The sequence below is a fragment of the Tamandua tetradactyla genome, chromosome 20 (assembly GCF_023851605.1).
Source record: "Tamandua tetradactyla isolate mTamTet1 chromosome 20, mTamTet1.pri, whole genome shotgun sequence".
In the NCBI taxonomy this organism is placed as follows: domain Eukaryota; kingdom Metazoa; phylum Chordata; class Mammalia; order Pilosa; family Myrmecophagidae; genus Tamandua; species Tamandua tetradactyla.
The window spans coordinates 49,259,890-49,281,257 of NC_135346.1; the positions used below are offsets into that span (position 1 = coordinate 49,259,890).

General features: G+C 42.4%; 1 protein-coding gene across 8 annotated transcripts in view; it reads left to right on the top strand.

Annotated features, from left to right (window-relative positions):
- TENM2 (teneurin transmembrane protein 2) overlaps positions 1 to 21,368 on the top strand; it is a 652,889-nt gene that overhangs the window by 401,502 nt on the left and 230,019 nt on the right. For all 8 annotated transcript variants that reach the window (XM_077137592.1, XM_077137593.1, XM_077137599.1 and 5 more), the window contains one exon: positions 3,250 to 3,488. In XM_077137592.1, the coding sequence (XP_076993707.1) occupies positions 3,250 to 3,488 (239 nt within the window). The remainder of the gene's footprint in view (positions 1 to 3,249; positions 3,489 to 21,368) is intronic.

The following is a 21,368-nucleotide window of genomic DNA, read 5'->3' on the forward strand; positions in this document are numbered from 1 at the left end:
AAGCAAAGATCATGCATCTTTTGGTGTGGCGAGAGCAGCCAGTGCATGCCAGCTCAAGAGGACCAATTTGGAGATGAAGATAAAAAAAAGGTTGGGTAGCAACTTTGAAGAACCCCGTCCCATGTTGAAGTTTGAGTCTCCTCTTTTAGACAACAGAGGATAATCAGGGACTAGCAAATCAGGGTGTGATATCATTTGGGGAGGATTAGTAGGAGAGGTTTTCAGAGTTATAATTGCGGCTAACCAGAGATAAAATTGCTAGGGGGATAGGAAGGTGAGGGAAAGGAAGGAGATGCAAAAGACTATACAGTTTCTTTTTGCAACTGGGGAAAAGAGGAATTCAGAAGGATTATATTTGGCGGGGAAAGGAAAATAACCAGTCTGTGTTTGACTGTGACTTGTTTGAAATAACTATGGAAAGTAGAAGTGGAGATGCCCCTGTCACAATAGGAAGGAGGTCATGGGGCTTGGAGAAGAAATCAGGCTGGAAGTTGAGAGCTGGAGATTTCAAACATGTCTGGACTGGCTGAAGCCATGGGAATGGGTGAGGTGGCTGCAGGAGTAAGAACTGGTGCTTGTGTATTTTTAAATACTCATCAATAACCACCTACAATGTCTTTATAGTCCTTTGTTTTAGTTTGATCTCCGATTTTCACTACTCGCTCTGGGAGAATTCTCAAAGAAATGAATTTTAAGTAGTTCTAAATCATAACTGACTGTTTTTCTATCACTCTAGCATTCTGGTGTGCATATGTTCTAGCCTAATTATAGAGCAGTGGACTATTATTTAGTGATTTGGAGAACTCTTCAGGTGTTTGTTCGACATTTGTCAAGCTTTAAATTAATGCTCATGTTTCAGGCTCCTTCTGTTGCTCTGAAGAATTCGCAATAAAAGCTATTCTTAATATTTTGAACACTTACTATAAGACATACCTTCCACTAAGTGCTTTTCATGCATGATCTTGTGTTATCTTCACAACAAGCAGATGTGCGGTGCTTGTATTATTATTATCTCCATTTTGCAGATGAGGAGGTGTAGACTCTCTAGAGCAGTGCTCAGTAACTTATTTGAGCTTACTTGTCCAGGAAATGTCCCATCCCAGTCTCTCCCACTCCAAAACACTATTCTTTTTTGTTAAATGAAATTGTATGGATTTCAAAATAATCCATCCAAAGTACACAATCACTGGTTCACAGTACCTTCGTATAGTGCAGTCGTCACCACAATTTTAGGACATTTGCATTACTCCAAGAACAAAAATAAACATAAAGAACACCCAAAACATCCCATTCCCCTTATCCCCCCTATTTATTTATTTTCAAAACATTACTCTTAGCTGCTATGCCTGCCCCATCCTTTTCCAAAGGATTCTTTTAATCTAGAGTATTAGAAGGAGGCATTGGACAAGGAATATAAAACTTTATTCATGGAATCAAACTTCTTGGCTTTATTCAGATCATTGAATACTTAAGGTACAAATTAAATTTAAATCTCGGTTGTTTATTTTAATGGTAGTCATGTTAAATAATTCACTAATCAGGTACTCATTGTCTATCATTGTGAGTCATCTCAGGCTCTGTTTGATCTTTGTAAAGGAGTAAGATCCTGTCAACAGTTTATCTGGAAGCAGCCAAGATACAGATATTTGTAACTGATGGTTGATCTGCCTCAGGATCCCTCTGGGAAAGCTTGTTCTCAGCCCCAGATGCAGAGACAGTGTAGTGTAGTAGATACAGTTAGAGATTTGGAGTCAAGCAAACCAAAGTTTGAGTCCCAGCAACCTTGGGACTCAATTTTCTCATCTATGAGACAGAGATGAGAATAGTATTCTCATCAAAGAAGAAGAAGAAGGAAGAGTTGTAACAGAAAAGTCATGATTTAGCAAATGAGTATGACTGCTGAATCATTATATTGACATTTCTTTTTAATCTGCAGTGTCTTGGAGCAGCTAGAAGGAAAAACCTGAAATTGTAAAGCTGAAACTCATACCAAACTTTGAAATCAGTTATATAACTGCTTGCCAAAATGTACTTTGAAATTTATTGCTTTTTGTATATATATTATATTTCACAATAAAAAGTGTTTTAAAAAATAGTACTTTCCTCATAGGGTCCATGTGAGTTTTAGTTGTAAATAAGACATTTAGCATCATAACTGACACCTTGTAAGTGGTCAAAAAATAGAGTTGCAGCTACTAAAAATGGAAAAAGAAATACCTGTATGACCTTCTAAATCTTAGAGTTGTGATGGAGTAAAGTCACAAAACCATGGGTAAAATCACGTAAATGAGGGAGTGTCACTCAATTATTCATTAATTCATTCATCCTCTAATCATCCCTGCCCCCCTCCCCCATACAGGGATTTGAATTGGGTAATAAGAATGTAAAGATACTAGTCAAGACACAGTCCCTGGCTTCTAGCTGCTCAGACTGTAGATTATACCTAACTCATGTGTTAGAGTCATCATTTTGAACAAAGGTGTGACAGGTTGCATTTGAAGTCTTATAAATGGCATTTGTAAGAGATAGTATAATCTGCTGCGAGAAAGAGACTTGATTATCCTTGAACTGTCCTTGGGGTAATCGTCTTCTGACTCCTAAGAAAGGGTTATATCACCTTAGGTGTTGACAGGAGACCCCATCACCTCTCATTAAAGGTGGCCAGGGACCCTATGTTCAGTTGGTAGGCAAAGAAATTTCCAAAGAAATAACCATGGTCACAGTACCTAAGGAGACAGTCTCAGAACAGGAAGCTGGATAGAGGCTGAAAACATCAAGAACAAGGACCAAGAGAGAAGTGTGGGTTATCATTTTAAAACATAGACTTTGTTGAAAGCCAGACTTCTGGGTTCAACTCCTTGGCTCCTCCGAGCCTGAACCTCATATCTGACATGGGGTTGTTATGATAGTTGCTTCGTAAATAGTTATGATATATCCAGGTGCCTGCAAGGTAGTAGGTACATAATACAAAATAGTGCTTAGCATTATCAGCAGCAGCATCTCTGGGTGATTAACTAGAATTCGGTTTCCTTATCATGTTGACTCCCTCGCAGGGTTATTGCCGAAGATGTACATGTGAAAGCATAAAATTACGCAAGTGCATGGAATTAACATGCGTCACCACCAGATGTAACGTTTCCCCTTTCTTCCAGGACAGGGTAGGGCGGGTTTGCCAGGACCACGTCCATCAGCACGATGTGACCTGGTTAGCCACGGACGGCGGCTCTGACGCTCTCCCTTTTCCTGCAGGCACTTCCTCTTTAAGACGTCGTCGGGGAGCACCCCTCTGTTCAGCAGCTCCTCTCCGGGATACCCTCTGACCTCAGGCACCGTGTACACGCCTCCGCCCCGCCTCCTGCCCAGGAACACCTTCTCCAGGAAGGCCTTCAAGCTGAAGAAGCCGTCCAAGTACTGCAGCTGGAAATGTGCCGCCCTGTCGGCCATCGCCGCGGCCCTCCTGCTGGCGATTCTGCTGGCGTACTTCATAGGTAGGTCGGGGCGGCCGTGTCCCTCCCGGCGGGGACAGCGTGGGCCGCGGCCGTGCACCCGTGAAGGCACGGGGCCTCTGTTGTCTGTTCAGTTTGCTCGGTGGCTCCTGAAAGAAGTAATAATGAGTGATGGATGGGAGTGATTTTTCCCTCCTGAAACCTGTTTCAATCTGACGCGTTTCTCCTTCAGCATTCTAGATGACATTTATCAGAACTGAAATTAAACGTTCTTACTGTAGTCTTTCTTGGGGGTGAGCTGAGAATCGTCGTGCCTGCAAATCCATCCCTCACTCCAAACAGCTTTGTGGTCTCTTCCATCATGGAATTTTTATTTATTTATTTATTTATTTGTTTATTTATTTATTTATTTTCCATCATGGGATTTTCACCCAGGTCTGTGTGCTGAAAATCATGCCACACTGGTTAGCTTCAGCCCATAACCAAACCGCAGAAAAATAGCGGTCCACGTATGTGGGAACTTGTTGATTCAAGGGAAAGACAAAGTAGCTCGCTCATCTGCAGAGCTGGGGAACAGAAACACCATAGGATTGCCTGGCCAGAGCATCCAGCCAGGTCTTCTCTGCCTTTGTCCCCTTAACCTCAGCTCTCCTCTTGCTGTGCGCTGCTGAACCCAATTCAGGCTCACCTCCGTGACAACTGTGCCCCTGGTACAGCTCAGGGAGCAGATCAGTGAAGTTGCTAGGGCCTTTCTTCCCATGCCAAGGACGTGTGTTTGCACCCACGGGGCACAGCCATATCGCTGCCGAAAGCAGCAGATGCTGAGAGCCCAGGGGCAGGGTGCCACATGCATATCAGCACTCTGGACTAGATACAAACCCTGCTTTCAGTTCCTGGCCCCACGCAAGAGCCCAGCACTGCTGCTCTGTTGACTGACTGAGCTTGCCAGTGGCAGATCTCCTGGCCCAGGCGGAGGCCCATGGTGAGGTTTGCTTAAGTTTATTTGAAACACTTGATGGCTCTGGCTGGCTTTCAGGCAGCTCTGACAGGCCTCCCCAGTTTGGCTGTGCCTATAAAACATCAGCAGAAAGAGGCCAACTCCAAGCAGTTCCCAACACTTATGCTAAAATCCTTCCTATGTCGGAAAGAATAAAAGGCAAGGAAAAAAGTTCAGGCTGGCCTTGCCTGCTCCCCCCACACAAAGCCTCCTCCCCCCGCAGGAGCTGGGCCTCGCAGTTCCTTTCTCCTCTTGGTAGCCACTTGGGTGCTTGTCAGCAAAGAGGCTGCTCCTGTACCTCCAAACCTTTCTACCTAAGCTTGCCTGATGGCAGAAGAGAGTAATGCTGCACCCCCAAAGATTGGGGGGCCAGCCCAGCACAGACCATTGCAAGCCAATGCTCTTCTATATATATATATCTACACTTGCCTTACTTTGGAAATGAGCTTTATAGTCCTCACCTTATATTTTATATAAGTAGGCCTTTATAATTTATCTTTTTAAGCTTAAAAATAAGCTTTTATATTTATTATCTCTTCCATAAGACATCTGCCCTTATCTTAATGTGGAAAAATAAGTTTTTATATCGCCCTCCAAAACTGAGAAAATTGATGTTCCAGCAAAAGACAAAAAGTCTTTGTGCTTTAAACCCCAGATCTGCGTGGGGACTGAGGTCAGACACCCAAGCACCCCGAATTTAAAATCCCATCTGCTTCTCATCCTGTATTGGCCTGGGTGAGAGGGGAAGGGTGTCTGTTGCACCCCTCAATTGCTTGAGCAGAATCTTCTGTTAGAGGTAGTTTATTGTGAGTCCGCAGGTAGCTGTTTCCAGGCTCAGGGGAAGCAAATCGAATGTACCCTCAGGGCTTTTGCATGATTTGGCTTTATGTCAGAAACTTCAAAAAGCATCCCTGTGTTCGCTTCTCATGCTTAATGTTCTGCTGGGCTGGTGGGCACCATGGGAGCCCAGATATAGAAATGGAGGCCCTACCTGCCTCTGCCAGTGGCGTCCCCAGTGTGCCCCCCACTCCATTCGCAGGAGAGAGATAGATGGCTACTGCCTGATTTATTGAGCTTGATAGTTAAAATATAATAGCTTTCTGTAAGGGCGATCATATAAATGGGAAACCGTATAGTGAGAGTTTAATGTTTTAATCGGGTATATAACTTGCAAATGATGGATTAGGAAACATATTTATCCTCAGTCTGGAGGCTACTGGAAGCTGGGCCCGAGCATCTCGGGATGGTTTATTAGTTTATAATCCATCATTTCCTATTATGTATGCTTTAGGTAAGAATATGCTTTGACCCTGGAGTATTGAAGAATAGTTTATGACTCAGAATGAGTGATGTAACGGGCCAGTTTCACCGTCAGTAACAGTGGTGAGCGTGGAGCTACAGGGCTGCACTCAGCTGCTCTCCGGAGATGAAGATAAGATCTGAAAACCGGACGAGGGGTCAGAATCCTCAGTGCCAATCTCAGCCCCAGTGCTTTCTCTCTCCTTAGCCTTGGCAAAGCCGCTTGCCTTCTGGGTCTTGGTTTCCTAAGAAGAAAATGGGGGGATGGTAGTTATTTACGTGCAGAGACTCTGAAGTATGTTGAGGATTAATTAATGTGTATAAATCACTTTGAAGATGAAAATCAGTATACTATTAATTACAGAGCTTCGGGGGCATAAACCATGCAGTACAAACACAAAGGAGGGTGCTAGTGGGAGCCACACGGGACTGTGCCTACCTAGAAAGCAAGGCATCAGGGAAGGATGGACGGGTAACATAAAAACCCCCTGTTGAGAAGAGGGGGGGCTTTGAAGACCTGAGTCCATTCTGGTTCACCCATGACTCCAAGGAACCCTAAAACGGGCAGATCCTGAAATTGGAGCCCAAGCTCCAGGACTTTTATGGAGAGGCACGGGGCTCAGGCCTCCCAGGAATCATGACAAACAGGTCAGATTATCTCCCTTGCATGTTCAAACCTGTCAAGAGAAGCCTTTCCAAAAATGAGCAATTTGGAATAGTTCAACCCCATGACAAGTTCTTCCACAGATTCAGGCATGTGGGTGGGTGTACCAGCAGAATTATGCCAGCCCTCCTACAAATTGGAAGATGGGTCCTTTACCAATTCAAGAAAGTTCCCTCAGTTCCTGCGCACATGGCTAGGGTCAGAGATCTTTTAGATACTTCTCCATCAGCTCCTCGCTGGGCCAGATTTTCCCAGTGTCTGCACCACGTCCTGGAGTAAATTACCCTGAAAAGCTGCATGAGCTCTTTTAGGCCACTAGGGGACCACTCTGTATGCCACACAGTGCCTGAACTAAATGGTTGGTAGGGAATATTGGTTTAGGAGAATCTGGCTGTGCAATGCAAGAGAGCGTCCTTCTCAGGAACCTGGCTTGCTTCTTCCTTGGGTAGCTCAAGTACATCCATAGCCTGCCACCCCAGAAGTCCCCTATATCCGTAAGTTTCAGAATCCCATAACTGACAGAGAGTTCCCCACCTGTTTTATATCAAATGTGTTGTGCTTTTATCTTTATACTTTATGTATGTACTAATAAATGGTATTAACCTTGTACCTGCTTAGAACTGGAAACTTTCCCATTAAAGTCCTTTTATATAATTATTAAATTAGATCCATGCCCCCAGTCCCAATATGCATTTCAGCAGAAAATTAAATCGACATATTGCAGTCATTCTGCAAAGCCGATGCTGAGGCCCGCTTTCTCTTAGTCACGTAGCTAGCTGCTCATGGGGCCAAGACTAGAGCCTTGTTCTCCTAATGCCTGCCCGTCATTTTCCCTTGATTTCCTCGACCCTCGGGATTGCGACCAGCCACATTTCCCAAGCACTGCATGGAACCTAAATGATCCTTTCGTCAAGTCAATCATTTCACCTAGTTCTGTCCTGACTAGCAAGAGAGAGCAATTGGGTCCTCTCATCCCCGCCTCACCAGTGACGCAGAGGACAGATGTATCTTCCCCTCAGTCCCCTAACCTCATCTCATATTCCTGCTTCCCCAAATGTTTTCTGTTACTGGGCTCAGCAAACTTTGTCTGTAGAGAGCACAGATAGTAAATATTTTTGGTTGGCCGGCCACTCAGTCACTGGCACAAATATTCAACTCTGCCTTGTAAGGTAAAAGCAACCACAGACTGCATGTGAGAACCCCGGGCATGGCTGTGTTCCAATAAAGTTTAATTATGGACACTGAAATTTGAATTTTATATAATTATCGTGTCATTCTTTTGATTTTTTTTCAACTATTTAAAGTTTTAAAAACTTTTCCATACCTCATGTGCTGTACAAAAACAGGTCGCAGATTAGAATTGGCCCACAGGCTATAGTTTGCAAACCCCTGTTTGATCATATTACCGTTCTTTTCCTAAGAATCCCTTTTCAGGGTGTTTCTACCTTAAAAAAAAAAAAAAGAAAAGAAAACTGTTTTCACACTGGCTAAGAGTCCAACCAGGTGCCCATTGTAAATGAAACAGCGATTGACATTTACTACCACGATCCCATTTCATAATGAATAATTACATCAGTCTTCCTGGCCCAAAAGTGGGAAAAGCAAGCAAACTTCCTCTTTAATTAAAAACTTTCTACAGGATAAGAAAAAATTCTTATCCTAATAGTGAAGCTTTTTATGAGACTTCTCAAAACAGTGCCCCAACCTACTGATGGGGTAGAATTGCCTAATAGTCTTGCAGGCTCACTTCTCCTCAGTCTTCCATTACTCCAGATTCTTCTACAAAATCATTGCCTTTTTTTTTTTTTTTTTAAATTACTCAGTGCCTGGTGTCTCTCTCGTTGAGGTTTCCTAACAGGTTATAACAGTGCTGGGTCATTGAATCATTGAATGACACCGGGCTTACTTATCTTAGGTCAACAAAAGAAAAGATTAGAAATTTCCTTAAAAGGCAGAGGATGCCCTTGCCAGAGCTACCTCACTACAAGGAGGAGAAATACCTCCGATTAGTGACTTTGCTTTGGAAATCCAGATAACCTGAGCGTCAGCACACTGTTGAGCAAGACACAGGACTCAGACTCTCACCCCCAAGTTAAAAACAATGTGTAACATGTGCCGAGCTCCTGTCAAAAAATCTTGCCATCGCTGGGGAGGGAAAGTGAAGAGAGAAAGATAAGAGCATTTCTGTCATCCTAAATTAGATTTTAGCTCTTCAGATCTCTGCCAAACTAAAATACATATATATATATTAGAAAGTCACCTTGTCTTTTTTCACTACAATATTTCCTGCCAAATATAAAATACTATGTTTTAAGGAAGCTGCCGAACGCTCTGTCTTCTGCCACTCCGACTTTGATCTGGAAAGAACGTGGCCCATCAACATGTCAGGAAGTTAAAAGTGTGGTAATTTGGGGTGCTTTCAGTCTCTTTTGAAAACAATGAAAGATTATTTTCTATGGAAACTAAAAGCCTACAATGTGTTTAAAGTTGCCACAATTGAAAATTGATATGTTGAGACTCATACTGATGAATTCTGCGATCTCAGCTGCTATTTTGTGTATTCCCATCTCGCTGAGCAGAGCAGTTTTGGGGGAAATACAAAGAAAATGACAGGAAACGATGAGAGCAGTACACTCACCTGGCATCCCTTCCAAAGACACAGCCTAGGAAAAACATTGGCCCTCTATTCAAACTCTCTGCTCTTTAACTATCCAGAGATGGTAAACCTCACGCTTGCAATGTGCGTTCCAAATTATGTATTTACCTCCCGGTATCTAAAGGGCAAAGAGCTAATGATTAAATCTGAAGAGTTTAGCAAATAACATTTCCACCCACCTCCTCGGCCCCAGATGGTCAAACCTCAGAGCTAGCCACGCGCCAAAAAGGAGAGCTGTTTGCCAGTAAGGTGGGAGGGAGGGCGCAGGGGAGACCCAGGTAGGTTACCCACCGCAGTGTGAGGAGCAGACTTTTCATCTAATAGATATGCTAATGTACTCTTAATCTGGTAATAAAATCCTGTCGGTGCTTACACGCTGGTGGGTCTTTGCAGGGGCTGCTGTCTCGTCATTGTACACCTGATTCCAGGGGGTCCCTCAGTTTACCGGAAGTAAATTAAGTCCTTAGCGAGCCTCCGTCACCTAGCAGCCATGAGACAACATTCATGTCTCATGCTTGACATTCGGAAACGATGGGTTCCTCCTCCTCAGAGAAAGTCCCGACCTTTTTTAAAGACCTCCTTGAGCAAGTTAGGGGGCTTGGAAGTCTGCTTCTGGGGTGGTCGGTGGCTTGGGTGAGATGCCTTTGCCTTCCTACCCAAGATGTTAGTCAGAAATCAAAGTCGTCAGCCAAATAGGGCTTTCCCGGAGTCATGGGCAAACAGTGCGGGAGAAAGAGGAAGCCACTCTGGGTGGCTGAAGAGTATCTCTGCAGAACGAGAGGGGAGTGAGTAGGGTCACCAGGATGACAGAAGGAAACCAGTATATCACATAGTCCGTGAGCCCAGCACTTTTCACCTCTGCAAACATGTGTTGTGCAAATAAGCAGTGAGTGCTCGTCATCTTGAATCTCCATTCAAGCCTTGGCCCTCACCTCTTTTTGCAGCAGTTATCGCTCAGCAATCATCAGAGCAGAAGCAGTAGCAGGATGCTGTGGCATCATTGCCCCCATCTCCAGGCACATTATTTATTTGTCTGGACTCCTTAGGATGATGCCAAGTCCACAGACCTTTCACCTCTCCAATAGGAAGCTTTTAAGTTCCCAGTTTCCTTTGTCTTGTATTTGTTGATTTATTCATGCCGCTTTCATGATTTAGGATTCTGGCGCAGTTTCTAATTTACATTAAATAAGTATTATTTCATTCTACATTTTGCCCTGAACACAACTGCAGAAGTTTATGCCCTGCCTTGGTGGTTAGACAAGAAGCAACTTGATGTCATGGAAGACATATGCGTGAGCTTTGATGTCGCAGAGACCAGGGTTGGCATTCTGATTTGTGTACATCGAAGCCATGTGACGCAGGCTTGCTATTTAGTTTCTCTGTGCCTTAGTTTCTTCATCCAAAAAGTGGGAATAGTTCCTATCTTGTAAAGATGCCTCAAGTTTTCATTGAAATGGTGCATGTATACAACTTTTCTTCAAATCCACTTCCAGTTATGAGAAGTGCTACTATCATCTGCATCCCTAAAGGGAAAAACAGCTACCAACTAAAACTATGACACAATTTCTTAGCATTTATAATCATTATCTTGCATTTTTCAGAAGGCAGTAGACACAGTCCAACTCTATTGCTGTCATGACAATATGAATAGATTGGTCCCCGTTCACCCCTGCCCAGTGGCCTGCAGCAATTGTAAGACAACACCAATTATAACGGGCATTCTGATATCAGAGATGGGGGAAATGTTGAAAAAGTGCAAGTCTTTGAGTTGGTGAAATATGGTAGTACCTGGCACATAGTAGAAGCTCAACTAAATGGAATCTGTTGTGCTCATTGGGTTGACTCCCACACTCCAAGGCCAGGCCCAAGTTCTTGGGCCATTGTACCCCCAGCACCCAGCACAATGCCTAGCCCCTTACAGGCAATCAATATTTGTTGAATTAATGGATATTGATTATGATGAGGACTGAGTTGGACTATTTGTGGAAGACATTTTCCAAGTACCCAGAATCCCCAATCCCTTTTTTGTTTCTCCCTTTCTTGTTCCTTCATATAAAGGGAAGTTTCTGATTCCCCGATGTTGTAATTGCCTCTGTTCCCAAATTGCAGTTCTGAGCTAGAAAACATTTAGGCAAAGGAACAGTTGTGGGGGGTGGGGGGGGCTGTGTAAGCATCACATTTAAGCCCTCTAGCAGGAATCACAGATTCCCTGAAATCGAGAGAGCTGGCTGAGTGAAACTGGGAAGTGTTTTGTGTCTGGCATACGGCCACCATTTGGCACTCCCATTACAAAAGTGTAGCAGAATTTAGTTGGAGTTCAAGGTGAAGGAGCAAATAATGGCATAAATTTGAAAGTCTGTTGGCTGTTTCTCGGTAAATGAGGATGCGCTAAGGAATGAAAGCAATTGCTACAAGGCACCAAGTAGAGAAAAGAACTATTATATGGTGAATTAGGCCTGTGTACACAAGCCATACAAATCTTTTGTGCTCTAAAATGCCCCACTTAACTCTGCAGCCTCATTCGACAGAATCTTGACCCAGAAGTGAACTTTTAAAACTTAGGTTTCTCCTAAGGTCTCCTTAAACCAGACTTCTTTGTGTACTTTATAGAAAATTCCTTTATAGAAAATGCATATTTTGGTTGTTAAGAATAGACACCCAGAATTATTGCCTGAGCCCTTTTTGCATCAAATAAACGGCTTATTAAATTGATGTCTCATAAGATCCTCTGCATTTAGAGGAACAAATGGTCCATCAACTATATTAACACATTTAATATTACCATTAAGAGGAAGATAACTGCTTGCATGTTCCCCTAATTTTATGTTTTATATTACCAACCTTCTGGCCTTAAAAAAAATAAGTAAATATCAGAATGTATCAGAAAATATGACACTACTAAGCTACATGTTGGTTATTAAAAAAAAAAAAAAAAAAAAACCCACTTGGCTGAAGAAAGTAGTGTCCTCCCCCTGGAGAAAGAGAAAGCTATTTATGAGACACATATAATGTATCATCTTTCAAAGACATTTTTTTGTTTCTCAAATTCAAGGCTATGGATGAAAAGGCAGGATGAGCTTGCTTCCAATCTTTGCATTTCTTTCATCGTGACTTTCTTCACAGCTGTTAGGGAAGGCCCTCCCCTGGGGATGGGTTTTCAGCTGGGTTAGGTCATTTGTGGGAAGATTTGTGCAAACATGTTGGGCACTCCCCTGGGAACTCTGATCTGTTTAAAAGAAAGGCATATTCCCTTTCTTTTGCCCGTGCAGTCATGATGCAATTCTATCGGTTTGCTTACTTACATTACACCACGAGCATTTTAGTCACGTTAATGAAGTTTAGATTAGACTTGCTTGCATCCGCGGGGAAAGGTAAGTGACAGTGTGTCAGATGCATTCTCTTCTTCAGGCCGTGATGAGCGCGGTGACATCTTTAAGGACATTTCACATGCCTTTGAATTAGGGGTACTTTTGAAACTGGTTGTAAGGCTACCCTCTGCCGCAAATTTCACCAACAGATTTCCAGAGCTTTGTCTGAATCTAGAGTACATATGTGATGTGTGAGCTCTCTTTGGATATTTTTAGACTTACCAAATCTTGAGGGAACTGTGGGTTAAAGACTCTTTATCCCCATGAAAGAAATCCTTGTAACTTTTTATATTAATTTTAGGTATTATTAATTTTATATTAATTAATTTGAAATTTATTAAATTTCTATATATGTGTATATATTAATTTCATATTTTTTTCCATTCTGTAAGAGATTCCATTTAAGTGAGTGAATGGCTTCCACATTATATGCTGGAACATGCTAACCAGCTTCAGAAGCCAGGATATTTTTATTTGAAAAATTCTTCCAAGGCATAGAGTCTCATAAACAACCCCATAAAATAACACAGTTAATAGGGAAGCTTAGAGTATGTGGGCAAGTTATATTCTGCATAATTGACTCTTGCTTTGATGTTACGGGTACACAAAGGTGACGGAGGACACCTGGGTTTCACTTTTCCCAGATCTGTCAACAAATAGAAGCTTTCATACCCACCAGCCTTTCATTAAACTATCGAGAGGAGTTACCATCTTCCTAGAAATGTGGAGTGATTTAACCCATGTAGAATAAGAGATGGAGGAGGTGTGTCTGTTTTTAGCCAGTCTGGTTTTTTGTCAAATTTTACTTTAAGAAATGTAAAGGAAAAATAAAGAAAAGCTGACCTGAGATTAGCTTTCCCTTCTCCCTACCAGACCTGTGAAGAATGAAAATCCAAAGAAAGGTGAATAAATACTAAAAAGAATCAGATGAAATTAAGTCAAGCACTAAGGATAAAGCCATAAGATCCTGTAAAAGAACAATTAGAGTTATTAACTAGCGGCACAAACTATGAAATGCCGTAAATTGGGTAGAAGAAAACATGGAACAACTAGAAGACACAAATATGAGGAGGGAATAACACCCAAGATACCAAATTGCATATGATATCCCATTCAGTGTCTTGAGTCCGTAAGTCCAACCAATGTGATGAGATGCACAGCAATCGCTGAGAATTGCTTGGAGGTGCTGTTTCACCACCTCATCTTACATTATTAAACTGTTGGTTCCCTCATGAACTACTTAGACAAACAACAGTGGACAGCTCAACATTTATCCAAATAAACCAGAAAACTACCATGACACAGGAAATTGAGTTTATAGACACAGCAGGCTCTTACCTAATAGATGAGAGTAATGTGTCTGGTAGCAAACATCAATCTGTATTTCAAATGCAATGTATGAAGCGAGCCTCTGCATATACCTCCTCCTACAAAATCATTTGACACCAAGGGTGGTTTTTCTTCTATTGTGTCTAATTGGTATCCATGTAATTCAGCTACAGTCTTTGCTACTGAAAATGATGTAAGAGATTGAAAGAATGAATGTGGGTGTTGATTCCCAGGAGAGCGTTGCAAGTTGGGGGTTGGAAGTTATGGTTCTCCTCAAATACATTGTCTGTGGAATGACCCTTGAAGCCAGAGAGTGAGGCATTCTCTCAAATCTCCTTTCCTATCCTGATAAAAAAAATCTACAGGAGGGAGGTGACTTATTTTACGGCAGATCCTTTCCCTGCCTTATTTTACTTGTGTTCATGTAGAGGAAGTTCAGTGGAATATTTGGGATTACCTAAGGCTGTAGCTCCCAGTCAAAGCCAGTTTCCAAGCCATGGCAGATGATGACAGGGGAAGCAATGGGCATATGTGGGGGTGGGATGGGAGAGAAAGGAAGGAAAGTCATCCCACTACCTGGGAGAAATGTAAATGATGCACCACCACCCCGCCCATCCCCTGCCCCACATATTCTGGCCAGAAATATTTTTTAATGAGTATCCATGCTAATGAAATGTCTTCACAATTCGGCTTGACTTTATGGAAACCAACTTCCAGGTCTGCCTCCAAGGGTTTAATCGTTCACACTGTTTGTTTGTATTTGTGCGGGTATGGACATCACTGTTTCTTTTCCCTTCTTTCCCCTCCCCTATACATTCCACCTATAAATATCTTTGGGGGAGATCCAAATTTAACCTGCTCTGTCAAATTTAATTTATAAAAGCAACATACATGATGCAAAAGACATTACAGTTAATTTAATGTTAGGCTTTTTAAAAATTTACTGGCCTGACAATCCGTGGCTTTTCTCCAACTGTCCCCCTCCCTCCTTCTCCCTTCCCCTACCCCCTTCGCCCTTGCTTCTTTTGGTGGAAGGGCATTGGGGTAAAAGTACCACCTGAGGGACTCATGGTCCCAGCCCTGCCTGGGAGGAGATGTCTTTATTTCCTAGGTGGGAATGTGGTTCCTGATTGCATGGTATTTTATTCTTCTCTTCAAACTGACAGGAATTAGGGCTTTTGGAAAGGTCAGCTGACCCAGCGATGTTGTCCGTATTGCAGTGAAATACCGATGGCATGTTTGAATGTCAGAGGCAAATAGGAGAGCAGACCCAACTGAAATGCTTGCAGTTAAATCTATCTTGAAGGAAGAAAAAGGATTGTCTGTCATGTTTATATGACTAAGGGATTTATTAAACAAGCTGTGTACCCCACCCAGGGAGAATGCTGTCAAAACATGAAAAAAAAAAAAAAAAAAAAACATAGATTGCAGAAAAGCCAAGCCTGAACTTTTCCCATGATTGCAAGCCTGAGTCGCCTTGCTAATTCAGTCCACGCCCTTTGTACGTCTTTCTTCATCACACACCATCCCTGCCTCACCCCTAACCAAAAACACTGCTGTGCCTTTTCCTTCCATAATACCGCAAAGCAAAGCAAAACAAAATGAGAAACAGCTAATGGTGGAGATACCGAATTGGCTGTTGTCTGAACAGTCCTTACACCCTTCCGTGACCAGTTACCAAGACATACATCCAACAGGGGTTTTGTTGGAAGGGCTGGTCTTTGTGTCTCTTGGTGGAAATGTAGAGGAACTCCTGACATGGAAAGCAACTAGGTATGAAAGCAGAGGAATGGAAACGGTGGTCCATTAGAGTCTATATTGTGTGATTCCTGTCAAATCTGGGCTGATTTTTATTCATATGATGGCCCAAGTAGAGTGCAAAGCCTAAAGACAGAGAATTTATTTTGTGCAGAGGGGAGAAAAAGTAAGTACACGAGAGAGAAAAATAGGGGAAGATATTCCTTATAGATACTGTGGCATATGTATATGTTTGTATACAGTGTGTGTGTGTGGAGGGGTGTGTGTGTGTGTGTATATATAAACAAATGCACACATGCATGTATATCCCAGAAAATAGGAAAGGAGAAGGAGGCCAGAAAACTAGCTAGAGAGAATTATAGCTCCCACTGGCTTCTATAGAACCAGAAAGGACGTGTCCTCAACACTGGCCTCATAGTGAAAAGAAGGAAGCTCCAACCTCATGGTCAGTTCAGAAAATCCCCTGACTTAAATTAAGCCAGTTCTTATGTTTCCCCTGGATGGTGAGGCTACAGTTTTAGCCCATCAGTTCATTGCCCCATCCCCAACACCCAGAGAGAGTCTGTCCATTTATCTTTGAAAGCTAAAGAGAAGAGCAGGATGGGGGGAGATGGGGGAAATAAAACCGGTAGCCCAGGAAAGCTGACTCTCATGCTCAATGGGGAGATTTAAAATCTCTGCCCTGCACCCCAGGACCCCAGATGCGGCGCTGAGCTCCTCGCTCCCCAGGCTCACCTGGGTGTCATGACTGAGGACCTTGCACATATGCATAAAGGTTCTCTACATAGAAAAGAATTTTTTGATTTTGATTTGGGGCTTTAATGCCTCTGAATGCGTATCAAGAGTAACACTGACACGCTTTCACCATAGCCTTGGAATCCTAAAATAAATAATAGAAAAATTGTGATTTAAAATATAATTCCAAATACTAACTGGGCCCCGCTGCCTAGATGAGTAATAAGCTTCAATAAATGTGTGACAGGCACAAGGCTCTTCAGTATGAAGAGTAGTGAGGCCTCAGAAATAGAAATAGGTTTTTCATTACATGAGGGATTATGTTCAGCCTGACTGTAGAGCCTGTTTGCGGGGCCACAGCTGCACCGGCGGCCGCGCGCCTATTAACCGCTAATAGTAAAACAGTGACGCACAGCGGTTTGTTTTAGGGGAGAGAGAAAGGTCGCTTTCTCCCCGCTTAAGTCGGGATTACCATTGTTTACTACACAGTTCCCCTTAAACATCTATTCCTCCAGGCTAATGGGTTGCAATTTGAGTCAGGTTCCATCTGGGTGCCTGCTGAAGTTTGTGAGAAAGCCAGGGTGGAGAAATGGAGATGGTTTGGTGGGGTGGAAAGGGGGGTTGTTGCTGAGTTATTTAACCCGTATGTCTTCGTCAACCCATACAAGTATATCTTTTTGAAGGTTGTACGAAGTTGGGGTTTCGGAGTGGTTTTTTGGTGTGTGTGTGTGTGTGTTTAATTTCAAGGAGACTCAACTATCCATTTGGGTTTTCCCCAATACCAAAACTGCTGGTAGAAATGTAGAGAAAACTTTGTATTTATAGCAGGATGCTCACCCCAGGTGTCCGTTTTCTTGGGTCTGGCCAATAGGATGTGTCAACGAGAAATTTATTGGAGTTGAATGCGCTGCTAGCCTGACTTTGCGGCACCCAAGGAGAACATGGTATGGTCAAAGGGGAGTTTTAGTAGGTTTTTGAGAAAGGTTTCTTTTGGGGAGGGGGTCAGGTTAGAAGGACCCCCTTTATGCAGAGAGGTGATTAACAATTTCAGGTTTCCAGGTGGGTTTTGCAGGTTAACACAGAATTTCCTATTTCTGTTCCAGTGATCCAAATTGTGGATCGCTGAGACTTTTTCCTTGAAGAATCATTGTTCACCTGAATCAGAAAACCTGATTTGTGGTCATCACAGTGCCTCAGTGACAGGGTAATCCAGTGAAGAAAATGCTGGATTTGGGTTAGGAAGGAAGCTAGGTTCACATCTCAGCCCTGCTAACGGAGTGCTTTTGGGAAAGTTGATTAAATCCCCTGAGCCTTGTTTGGTTTAGTTGGAGGAAGGGGTTGATGCAGTCATACTGATGATGATACCTTTCTCATTGTCATACCACGTGAAGTTTAACGTAAGTTTTGATGTCATTATAACTCCATGATTTCATTCGCGAGAAAGCATGCACATGTGCTAAACTGCAATGTAGGAATTGAACCATAAAGACCAAAATGGGAAGACGTCCCCAAGGGCTAGAGTAGTTGGGGATGGCTGAGTGGAGGAAGTTCCAGCCTGACCCAGTGCTGGGAGGATGGACAGAAATTGGACTAGGATTTGGCTGAGAGGCATTCCAGACAGAGGAACTCACAGCAGGGGAGGTGGGAGGCAGAATTAGCAGGGTATTTTGAAGAGAAAATGAGAAGCTCAGCCAGAGGGGAGAAAACTGTCTGTTGAATAACAGTAGAAAAGGCAGGTGAGTTAGAGCATAGCCAGACGATAGATGACCTAGAAATTTGGCAGGAGATTCAATTTCTTTAATTTGGCAATAGGGAGGAGCTTTAAATTCATAAGTTGGAGTATAATATAAAATTATGACATGATATTATATCAGTTACTTGGTAGAAGCTCCATAAATATTTGTTTGCTAATCAATTAAAGATTCAGAATAGTTTCAGATACAGGGCAGGAGAAAGAGAGGCTTATCGAAAGGGTCTGACCGTAACTCCAGGGCTGTGTAAGTTGGTAAGAACCCAGATTAGAAGGAGCCAAGGAAAAGGGAGATTCAGAGTGAATCTATGAGAGATTTCTTCCAAAGAAGGAAAGGCAGAATTTGTGATAGAATTCATATTATATTGACAATGGAGAATAAAGAAGACAGAAGTACCTAATATGACTTTAAGTTTTCTAACCTGGATCCTTAGTGGAATATTGTCAGAATGGAGGAACTGAAAAGTTATAAATTAACCCACCATCTTAAAATTGCCACTTACTGCTCCAAAAGCACGATTGGCCAAGATATTTTTTATTGGTATGTAATTTTCCCTGGGCTGGCTAGAATCCATTCTTCTTAAATGTGCTCAGTAACTCCCTGGTGGTTTCTCTATTATGAGAGAACCTCTTGAGCCAATAGAACCCATCAAGACCCCTTCTGACACATTCACTTTGCATGTTGTTTGAAAGTCTGTAGAGAAAAAGGAGAGGAAGGTTAGGTTAAAACTGGGCTCTACAAGGCTAACACAATTTCTGTGTAACATAGTGAGAGGTTTATATGTACTGCAATTTTGAGAACCCAAAAAGAGTCACCAGGATATAAATACAGAGGGAGTTCGGTTTCAACGTACTCATTTATAAATAGAAAAACATGCTCCATGACTTGAAGGCACTTGCCTTACAAATGCAGAATGTGGTCCTGGGAGTTTGTTCCATTGCCCTTTTTGATTTGGGGCAGTGAAGCTTACAAATGAAACCTTTAAAAGAAGAAACTTGCTTTTTTGATCATCTGGTTAGAGGCAGGTTTGAAATTATGATAAATCTGCTACCTATTCACTGTATGAGCAGGTTTAAACACAAAATGCACCAGCCTGTGTGTCTGCAAATGAGGCCGACTCCCTGTATCCAGGCTGAAGGGTGAGATGGATGAAGTTGGTTATGGGTTTATGGATCTGGACAGAGAGGGCTGGACATCAGGGAGTGAACCTTTGCCCTCCTCCCCCTGCCCCCTCTCTGCACCACTCTGAAGTCTCAATTTATTTTCTATGTTATAATATTTGACTGAAGTGTATGAAATATCCTCTCAGATGCTAGGTACCCAGCAAAAAGCACAAGCAGCAGGCTAGCCTAGAGAATTTTGAAATTAGCCTCCCAACCATCCAGGATAATTTAGATACCAAGGCCCTGTAGTTGTGCTGTCTGAATTAGCTATGTGGATGATCCTAAGCTTAGTAGATAATTTTGTCTTTTTTCTTTCTTCTTGTCTTCAGCCTTCCTTTCCCCTCTTCGAGTCCTCTTCTACTGTAGGGGTGCCACAGATGAGGCTTGGCCATGAAGCCAGACATCCTATTTCAGCCTAGGTTTGACCCTATGCCATGGTTCTAATCTTTGAGGAGGCCTGTATCTGGAACAAACTCTATCAGTAACCATTTCCCAACTCAGGTTGAGCTAATACCAAGATCAGATCCTTGAGTTCTCCACCTTGCACCAGGAGCGGCAGTCAGAAGACGACACAATGATAAACCCATCCCTGGAGCCTGCAGGATCTTTCTGAAGTCTCCCCAGCCCCAGTGAGAGTGAAATTGTTGATGTCATGTCTTATGTGAAAATTAATTTAGGTGGCCATTACCAGCTAGCCCATAGCTCAGTCATAAATGTGGAGAGTTACTACTTTTAAAATGACTTTTACGTTTATTCGACTTATTAGCCAGGTTGAAATAATCATAGTATAATGATGGTGTTATAGTCTAATAGTAGTTCCTGTTTCTGACAGCACTTTGAAAGCCTCTTTAACATAAAATGGAAACTGTTCTTGGGATTCAAAGATTGGGTAAGAGTTGTAAGACATCCGGGAGAAGTTTAAAGTGGAGTTTGGAATAGTATAAACAGGCTCTTAACTATGGGTAAAATTGTAAGAGAACAGCTTACATTGTTCTTGCAAACCAACTTGTCACTTCTTGAGTGTATAATGAAATAATGTGTGTGAATATTTTCATGCGGAGCAGCCTTTCCCTCAAGTTTTTCCCTCTTCAACACTTCATAGTATCTACAACAGCCTTTTAGAATAGTGTTTTATAATCTCAAGACCACGGACTACCCAAAAGATCCTGAGAGTAGAGTAAATGAGTAGCAACTCTCGGGCTACATTTTTTGAAAGTCAACAGATAGCAGATAATGGGAAGAACTCTTTAACAATTATTAGGAGTAATAGAGAATGAATGTAATATTTAAACACTATTTTGCAGCCACACTGATTAGCAGATCTTTTCTAGTCTCAGTCTTTGAGTGGAGCACAGGTCTTGGCAAACACTGTCCATGTAATTGGAAAGCATTCCCTTCCGTAGTCAATTTAGGAGTGTTAGAAAACAGAGAATGAGTCTCCTTCTCAGGTTCCACTTCCTTTTCCTAACTGCTCTTCCAGTGATCCTTTTGGCTGCAATAGTGCTGTCTGTGAAAAGAATGGATTGGAATCTGCTAGGTTGTTTTTTGTTTTGTTTTGTTTTTAACAGAATGCCTAATATTTTGCCCATTAAGCTGACTTGATCTGAAGAGCTCCTTGGCACAGATTGATGAAATAATCCAAATATTCTCACTCCATGTTCTGAAGTCTGGACAGAGTAATAACCAAACTCATGTACAAGGTGTCTGCTCATGTACAAGGTGTTCAAGGCCCAAAGATGTAAAATATAATTTCTGTTCCTTTCTTGCTATTTTGCATCTTCTGTGGGGTTATGGATTTTTTTTTTGCTCCACTTAGCAAATCATCCCCAGCAAGATCCACCCAGTGAGATTCTTTTGTACGTCAGAACTCCATTGCCTTTTGTCAAACTTGGCGTATCCTTATCCCACCTCTAGGAACATCTGGCAATGTCTGGAGACGTTTTTGATTGTTGCAACTGGGAAGTTAGTAGATAGTTGGCCCAGTTATTCCTGACCTCTACCCATCTGGGATCTAGTGGGCAGAGGTCAGGATGCTGCTGAATAGCCTACAGAGCCCCCCCAACAAAGAGTTATTTGGCCCAAAATGTCAATAGTGCCAAGTTCGCAAAAATCTGCTCTAATGCGTTTATAATCATGACTTCGGTTGTATTTTTTTCTCCTCTGCCACCATGTTTAAAATAATAGCTGTATGTTGTCCAGTGT